This window comes from Miscanthus floridulus, chromosome 4 (assembly GCF_019320115.1).
Source record: "Miscanthus floridulus cultivar M001 chromosome 4, ASM1932011v1, whole genome shotgun sequence".
NCBI lineage: Eukaryota > Viridiplantae > Streptophyta > Magnoliopsida > Poales > Poaceae > Miscanthus > Miscanthus floridulus.
Window position 1 is genome coordinate 11,655,655 of NC_089583.1, and position 8,613 is coordinate 11,664,267.

The 8,613-nt window shown below is 43.0% G+C and overlaps 1 protein-coding gene across 2 annotated transcripts; it reads left to right on the forward strand.

Annotated features, from left to right (window-relative positions):
• The first annotated feature begins 2,991 nt into the window (after positions 1–2,991).
• On the forward strand, positions 2,992–7,160 carry LOC136549422 (uncharacterized). 2 transcript variants are annotated; one of them, XM_066540692.1, is made up of 2 exons: positions 2,992–3,910; positions 6,747–7,160. In XM_066540692.1, the coding sequence occupies exon 1, from the start codon at positions 3,112–3,114 to the stop codon at positions 3,898–3,900; it is 789 nt and encodes a 262-aa protein (XP_066396789.1). In that variant the 5' UTR covers positions 2,992–3,111; the 3' UTR covers positions 3,901–3,910; positions 6,747–7,160. The 2 variants fall into 2 exon arrangements, with proteins under 2 accessions (XP_066396789.1, XP_066396788.1); XM_066540691.1 differs by having other exon boundaries at positions 2,996–3,910; positions 6,740–7,160.
• The last annotated feature ends 1,453 nt before the right edge of the window (positions 7,161–8,613 follow it).

Below are 8,613 nucleotides of genomic sequence, written 5' to 3' on the forward strand. Positions count from 1 at the left end.
ATTTTTTTTGAAAAAATAGTTTGCCGAGTGTTTTTTGGGCACTCAGCAACGTCTTTGCCGAGTGCCCGACAGAAAACACTCGGCAAACTGCGTTTGCCGATACAGGGTTTGTCGAGTGTTACACTCGACAAACCCTTTGCCGAGTGTTTTTTGGGCTTCGCCGAGTGCTCCTGGCACTCGGCAAAGCTCCTGAATCCGGTAGTGTTTACTAATAAAAACATTCGAATACATTACACATGTTAGTAAGCCTAAATAGTGGCACCTTCGAGAATTGGTGACATTCTTATAATCCGTACTTTTTAGCTTGTTTTTTTAGAAGAAATAGTGTTTTTTTCACAACAAATCAGCCAAAAGTACTTTTAGCTATGGCTTATCAGCCAAGCGAATGGGACCATTATACAATGTTCTCATCATAAAATACAATGTGGCTGTTCCAAAATTAAAAATACTTCTTGAATTGTTCCTCATGCTTAGCAAATCTAGGATACATTGTACGTAAGACATCGTGCAAATTAAAGGCACTGTAGGATAATAAGAGGGTAAGGCATGACATAAATGTCAATTAGCAAACAATAAGCACATAAATACTTTGAACATGTATTGCAGTGAGTTCATGGCTAATTATAGCAAATAAAATGGTACATACAGAAAATGAGGTACAAAATGGTACATAGAGATAAAATGGTACTCGCTGGCCGATATTTGAGATGCAACTGTCAACGGTTGATATTTGAGATGCAACTGATCTTGGTAGTAATCTAATTTGGACTCACCGGGAGTCACCAATTCTTTTCATGTCGAAGAATATGACAGCATTAACCAACAGAAACATGTATTAGAGAAAATTTTCTTCTTGAAAAGATACCTATGAAGTTTACTATAGCAAGCACATACTCTCTCTGTCCCATATTATCTGTCGTTTCCGGTTTCCGTGCCAAAAGTTTGACTCGATTTATAGAAAATACGTATAGTATTTGTATCTTCAAATAAATTTATTAAAAAACTAGATTCAAAGATCTTTCCAATAATACTAATTATGTACCATAAATATTAATATTTTTGTAATATATATTTTATCAAAGTTGTTTCTTGGGAAGCGAAAGCGACAGATATTTTGGGACTGAGGGAGTAAGACATATATGGTGCCAAAATTTGGACTTAATAAAAGGGTGGAATGAAGATTAAAAAAATCAGGCTATCATAATAATAAGGCAAGATAGCATCCGAAGCATCTTGAGCACAGGTGGCTGCACTATATGCGAAGCAAATACGATGGAAATGGAACCATAACAATCTAGGGGAACCATAACAGAGGTGCTGAGTAGCAGCCAGAAAGGGGAATCATAAGTTACGTTTGTATTTCGGGGGTGTGAAAATCAGCACACATAGGACTAAGATATGGAACCATTTTTTAGCAATCTAGGAGAACATGCAGGCGGTAACATAAGAATTGCTGCTATAAGCACTTGTCAAATTGACGTGGTGCAACCATCTTATTAACCCAAAGAAAGCACCATCAGCAATCAATCAGTGAAACAAAGATTGGCAGCCAACTTATCTAAGTCGATTCATAATCGAAGGTAGACTCATTGAAAAGGAGGCTTTCAGCAATCTAACAGAGGGAAACTATGACTATACTATTTGTAGGAATTCAGGATGGCAGACTAATTATGTCAAAGATATGATTTTGCAGGGAGCAACCAGAAAACCTATAATATAATCACACAATGGTGATGTAGAAGAATGTATACGTTATGTAGTTGATAAGACCTTTTTCTTTTAGATACATGCATATACCCATAAAGTACATAAGGTCGAATCATCATGGCATGCAAATAAGAACAAACTCACCAATATGATTAATGCTAAATTCTGATAGGCTCGTGCGGACGGCGGGCTGCATGCTTCAACTCAAGGAGATCACCTTTTCTTGCGTTAGCCAGATAGGCTCCGAAGCACGATCGAGATCGCTGCCTAGCTTGCTTGTTGCGTAAACGTAATGTAGTCTGCAGATTTATATTCTTCCACTTATTAGAATGTGACCGTTTTTCGCATTAAGATGAATCGAGGGTGTAGGTCACTACTTGGTCACAGAGGACACCAAGTAGGTCACTACTTGCTAATTAAAGAAATCACTAGAAAAATGATTTGATACTAATTAGTTATAACTTATATGCAACTTTGTTTGAGATCGGCAAACGAAATTTAATTTGTGCTATAAAGCATGTGAATTCCTTTCATGTATGCCTCTTTTTAAATTTCTCTTCCTAAACTACAATTTCAGTGATAATTTAGAGAAACAAATTTCATCTAACAAGGTCTCATCGTGTAACATTAATGCCACCTTGCTAAATAATACTTCCTCCATTCCAAATTACAAGAGTTTTAGCTTTTTTTAATACATAGTTTTTGCTGTGAAGTTAGATATACATTGTGTCTAGAACTACAATTTCAATCAACATAATTTAGAGAAAGAAATTTCATCTAACAAGATCTTGTTGTGTAACATTAATGCGGCCTTGCTAAATGCATGCATGGCCACGCGGACATGAAGACATGTCACATGTGACGTCATTGACTTAATTTTCCTTACAAAGTAACTGCACAAATACGATCGAATACATACATGTATGCTGACCTTATAAATAATTATAAACATCAACTGAATGTCTCGTTCAATCCCTAGCACCGTGCAATGCACATGCATATATCTAGTATAGAAAAAAATTCAAAGTGCTCAACCACTTTAAAAACAGTAAGTAAATGATTGAACAACAATATTCAAATCAGAAGGTATAAACAAGAGTTTGTTCTAACTTTTTTTTAGCAAAAAGAGTTTGTTATAACTACTATATCATCAGATTCTAGTAGGCCTAAGCACCCATGTCTTTCAATTCTTCTCCCCACGGGCCCATACACAAAACCGACAGTGCAAAAGGCCCACAAGCCCACGACAACGCCCCGCTCCTCCGGCACCTACTTCCAAACGGACAAACCCCCTCGAAAACCTTCTCATATTCACCCCCGCCCGCCGCCGGCTCCCCCCCACTTCGTCTTCGCCGAAACCCTAACCCTAGTCGCCGCGGCCGCTCTTCCCCCGGCGACGCCGCCATGTCGAACCCGAAGGGCTCCAAGATGCTCCAGTTCATCAACTACCGCATGCGGGTGACGATCCAGGACGGGCGCCAGCTCGTGGGCAAGTTCATGGCGTTCGACCGCCACATGAACCTCGTCCTCGGCGACTGCGAGGAGTTCCGCCGCCTCCCGCCCTCCAAGTCCTCCAAGACCACGGGCGACCGCGAGGAGCGCCGCACGCTCGGCCTCCTCCTCCTCCGCGGCGAGGAGGTCGTCTCCATGACCGTCGAGGGCCCGCCGCCGCCCGACGAGTCGCGCGCCAAGGCTGCGGCGGCGGGCGGAGCACTCGCCGGCCCCGGCGTCGGCCGCGCCGCGGGACGCGGTGTGCCCACCGGCCCGCTGCTCCAGGCAGCTCCTGGCCTCGCTGGCCCTGTGCGGGGCGTCGGTGGACCCGCCCCCGGCATGATGCAGCCCCAGATCTCGCGGCCGCCGATGGCCAACCTGTCGGCCCAGCCGGTGTCTTACCCGCAGGTCGTTCGCCCACCGCAGGGGATGCCTCCGCCTATGCGTCCTGGAATCCCGCCGCAGATGCCGATGCAGTTCCGCCCGCCTGGTGTGCCGCCTGCTCCATTCCCTGGGGCACCGCAACAGTTCATGAGGGGACCGCCGCCGATGGGTCCGCCACAGATGAGGCCCGGGATGCCGGGGCCACCACCTCCTGGAATGAGGCCTGGGATGCCTCCGCCACCCTTCGGACAGCCGAGGCCAGGGATGCCGCCCCCGCCGTCTGGTCCACAGCAGCCTGGACAGAACCCGCCGCAGTAGCTTCTTACCTGTAAGTTTTGAGTGCTACATTCTTACATTCATTTTTTGTTTGCTGGTGTTTAGGGTTGGTTTTTCCTGAGTTGCTGCAATGCATGTGTGTATTAGATTTTATTGTTTTGTACGATGCCTATTTGATGAGATCTGTTTGTTTATTTGTTTATAACGATGACTATGATATCTCTGTTTGTTTGTATAGTTGCGGAATTCTAACCTAGTACAGTTTGGTGTGCATCGATACTTACCACTAAACTTAATCACCTGCTCACTAGCACATAGCACCTAATTTAGCACCAATAATTGTCTCTGCCTGTTTACCTGCCTGTGCATTGGAGCTCTCCACTCATGCTACAGATTGCAAGAGCAGTGCCATTATGATCTCATGGAAGCGATTATCCTTTGTCTCACAGGATCATTGAATTTGCTTACTGTTCATACTATTATCCTTATGATCCCGTTTTTCTATACCTTCTGATTTGAATTTTGTTATAAGTACAGTTTGCAGGTGCTACTTTGCAATGTTGTCGCTAAACACTTACATTTAACTAACTTCGTGAATGCTGGTGGTTCTAGTTTGCTATAATAGCTAACTTTGAGTTCTCATAATTTACATTTTGTGTTGTTTGGAAGAACCAACGAAAAGAAAGAAATAATTTACCTGAATCTGAACTGTCTGTTTGCCTGAACCTTGATTGCTTCTGTTGGGTTTCAACTCTAGCCTACCCCAACTTGTTTGGGACTTAAAGGCTTTGTTGTTGTTGTTGTTGTAATCTGAACTGTCTGTTATGGTTTATTCACAAAGATGCTCTATTTCTGCCTTTTGTTTCGGGGGCACAGGGGCGGTGATGTACTGCGCAATTTGATGGAAAAGTGTGTAGTATCAATTACTTTTTAGGTCTGCACTGGAATATCTTGACCTGGCAATTTTTGGTATCATGTTTGTGTTTTTTTATCTATAATAACAAGTATAATGTGTGTTGTTGAACAGGAATTATGTACAGCAGTGCTATAGTTAATTATTTTATGATGAAACGAGGCTACTTAGTATGATCAAAGTATATATACTGCCTGTTGTCATTCCAGTGAGATAGGTATTCCAGTGAGATAGGTCGATTGGACATTTATGTACCGAGTCTTTGAGGACACTTCCTCAGATATATTTGATTTGAGTGAAGATGATGAGCAAAGAAGCCTACTCTTCTTGGCATTTGTAGCTTATCTTGCATTCCAGTAGTGTCATTCATCACTGAAGCTACATTGGATTATTAGATCCTTACTCTGATTAAAATTTGACATGTTATGATGTAGGTCAGCTTTTTCATTTAGTGTGTTAAAACTATTTGAATGTTAGAAGTTCAGGAACAGATCTTATGAAAGTAGCACAAAAGATGATGAGCAAAGAAGCCTACTCTTCTTGGCATTTGTAGCTTATCTTGCATTCCAGTAGTGTCATTCATCACTGAAGCTACATTGGATTATTAGATCCTTACTCTGATTAAAATTTGACATGTTAGGATGTAGGTCAGCTTTTTCATTTAGTGTGTTAAAACTATTTGAATGTTAGAAGTTCAGGAACAGATCTTATGAAAGTAGCACAAAAATTACTGTAATATCTAATGTTAGTATGCATAAGCATTTACTACTCACCTTGTTTCTTATCACACTGGTCATGTTTTGTTTGTGCATCATGTTGGCCAAGCCGAAATTTTGGCCTGCCTGAGAAATTTGGCTACCTTGTGGTTAGAAGCCAAAAATTGGAATGGCCCAACCAAATTTGTAGTCAGGGTCTCAGGGAAGCATTTTGCTGGCCTGACTTTGGCATGGTTTGCTGCACATGAGAAGGCATGTGGTGGCAGCTGGGTCACGCTCCAGGCCTCCAGCATTTCCTGGTTAACCATCTTGAAACCACAATCTCTTAAACTATGTATCTGGTTGCAAATAATTTGCACCATAACATTCCCTGATGATTTTGTCAACAAAACAAGATAAATGTTGGATGTATTTTGATGGGAGAAAATTAGTCCCATGCGGACCCATCTGTTTCCCACAATATCTACAAGATTTGGCATGGCATGGCATGGCGGTAATCCAAACACAACCCCAGTTTTTGGCACTACCCATAGATTGCGTTGGGCACAATCCAAATACCACTTTTCTGCCCTTGTTCTGTACTTGCTCAGATTTGTTGGTCACAGCCAAATTTTAGTTTCTTCTTAGTCACAGTGCTGAGCCTTTGTATTTGAATGATCATCATGCAGTTTCTTATTAGTCATTTCTAAGCATTAGGTGTGGTTCATTATTATGCATAAACATTTGTAACTCTAGAGGGTTAGATTAGATCACATGACAACTTTGAACCCCATGAAATGACTAGTAGGGATGCTTTGAGCTTTCAGGGCGTTGTGTGGATATGGCGAAATAGTTTGTATTCCGTGGCAAACTAATAATGTTGGTTATCTCTTAGAATGTGGTTGCATCCTTTTTGGGTAAACAGTGTCCAAGCTGCCTATTTTAGTTGCCTGATACCCGAACTAACAATGCACAGTAGACTTGAATACAAGATGATTGAGCTTGAATCCATGTCATGCTTAGTATTCTTAGTTTGTTTGCAATCGTCTGTTTATTTGCACATGCTTAATATGAGATCGTAGCTTTTAATCTGCACATAGCATCCATGTTTTAAAGGCGGCTAGGCGTCCAGGCGAGTGCTTGGTACGCCTGGACGCCTAGGCGACAAGGCACCACTGTTTCCCAAGGCGAGCTGGGTACGCCTGGACGCCTAGCCGCCTTTAAAACATATGTTCTGCACTTGCTTTTCTGACTTTTTGAATCTTGTGCCCAGGGTCCAGGGATAAGCTTCTTGCAGATACACCTATGGAAGATTTTTGTATCGCGAGAAAGAATCGTAAACGCACCTATGGAAGACATGTGAATTGCAGCGAATTGTGAGAGAAGAGAACCTTGCAAGTGTGTACCACTCATCCTTTGATGTGAGGGGACTTTGTACGTAGAGAGGCCAGGACCTATTTTTAACTGTTGGTGTTGGTTAAGTTAGGAAATATGGATAACTTGTTTTTATCTTTGTCTGAAGTCTGGAATCCTGGTACTGGATGTGTGTGCACTGCAGTCTTGTTATTTCTGTGTTTGATTCATGCTGCTTAAGCCCTTGTTTCTCTCAAAGTAAAAGTACTTTCTGTGTTTGTTGACGAATCGAGATAATTGACTTAAAGAAAAGTTTATATATATACTCTCTCTGTTCTAAATTATAATTCTTTTGATTTTTTTGACCCCAAGTTTGACTGCTTGTTTTATTCAAAAAATATGTACAAATATGGTCAAATTTAAGTCACTCTTGAAGAATTTTTGTTAAAAAAGCAAGCCACAGCAAAAGAAGTGATATTTAGCATAAATTTTTGAATAAGACAAGTGGTTAAACTTGACATAAAAAAAGTCAAATCAACTATAATTTGGAACGGATTTAGTACATAATATAATTATCGGGCTTGCTAGTGCCTGGACCTCTGGCCCTAGGCCTATGTTCGGACGCAACTCACGTGCTCACATCGCATCCCACGCGCTACATCTTGTTCTCAACTAGCACTAGCCTCCAAAAATCGTAGCATGTGACCTACGCGGCTAAACCGTGCCCATCCAACGTATGTATGGTGGAACTGCGTGCACATGGCAGAGTCCGGACCCGTGCCAACCTTCCTCACCTGCAGATGTGCGGCACAAAGGCGCCTGTAGGCCTCAGGCACGGACAGCAACATGCAATATCTGATCTACTTTTGAAACATCCAGATAAAAAACATTTGCAACATAAATCTGCTGAAAACACTTGAAACATGTGTGTGTTGCCATTGCAACATGTGCAACACCAAAATTTACTTTTGAAACATCTAGATGAAACATTTGCAGCATAAGTCTAAAACAGATGAGATACTTGAAATATGTGTGTAGCCATTGCAACATGTGCAACACTAAGATCTTACTTTTGAAACATCCAGATGCAACATTTAAAACAAAGGTCTGAAACACGTGAAACATACGATTGCAACATGCGGTATATTGCCTTTGCAATATATGCAACATTCCAGATCGACTTTTGCAATATTAAGATGAAACACTTGAAACATAAGTCTGAAACGTCTAAAACACTTGAAAACATAGCGTTCGCCCACGCGGCAACGACCTACATGGTGGGGACTACGATGGCACAGGCCACCCCTTCCTACTGGCGACATGAGGTGGATGGGGACACAGGCGCAGGTGCAAGCATAGGCCTCCCTAGGCGCAGGCCTTCCTTGCCTCCCCTTCCACGACGGGCGAGGTGGATGGGGGTGTGGCTTGGGCGCATGAAGCAGCGTGGGGAGGGGTCGGGTGCCTCGCGGGAAGGAGGAGCGCGAGAAGGGGCTGGCCACGCAGGAGAGACGCTAGAGCAGACGCTTCGTGCTCGGGAGGGAGCGGGAGGGGGGAGAGTGTCCTGCTACAGGACCTTGCAACGGTAGGGTCGTCTGGAGGTACGGTGCGGTGAGGGGCAGTGCCTGGAGCGGATAGGAACGAGTGGATGAGAGGATTGGACTGGACAAGAGGATATTTTTTGAGAAACTCTCGAGCGGATGGGAAGGGATTGTTGGGCTGGCCTCGGGCCCACCAAGGAGCATCCGAGCGGGCAGACGCATGCACGGTAGCACTATCATATCGGAGGTCCTAGCA

Coding starts and splice junctions, on each gene's coding strand:
- LOC136549422 (XM_066540692.1), top strand. CDS start 3,112: ATGTCGAACCCGAAGGGCTCCAAGATGCTCCAGTTCATCAACTACCGC.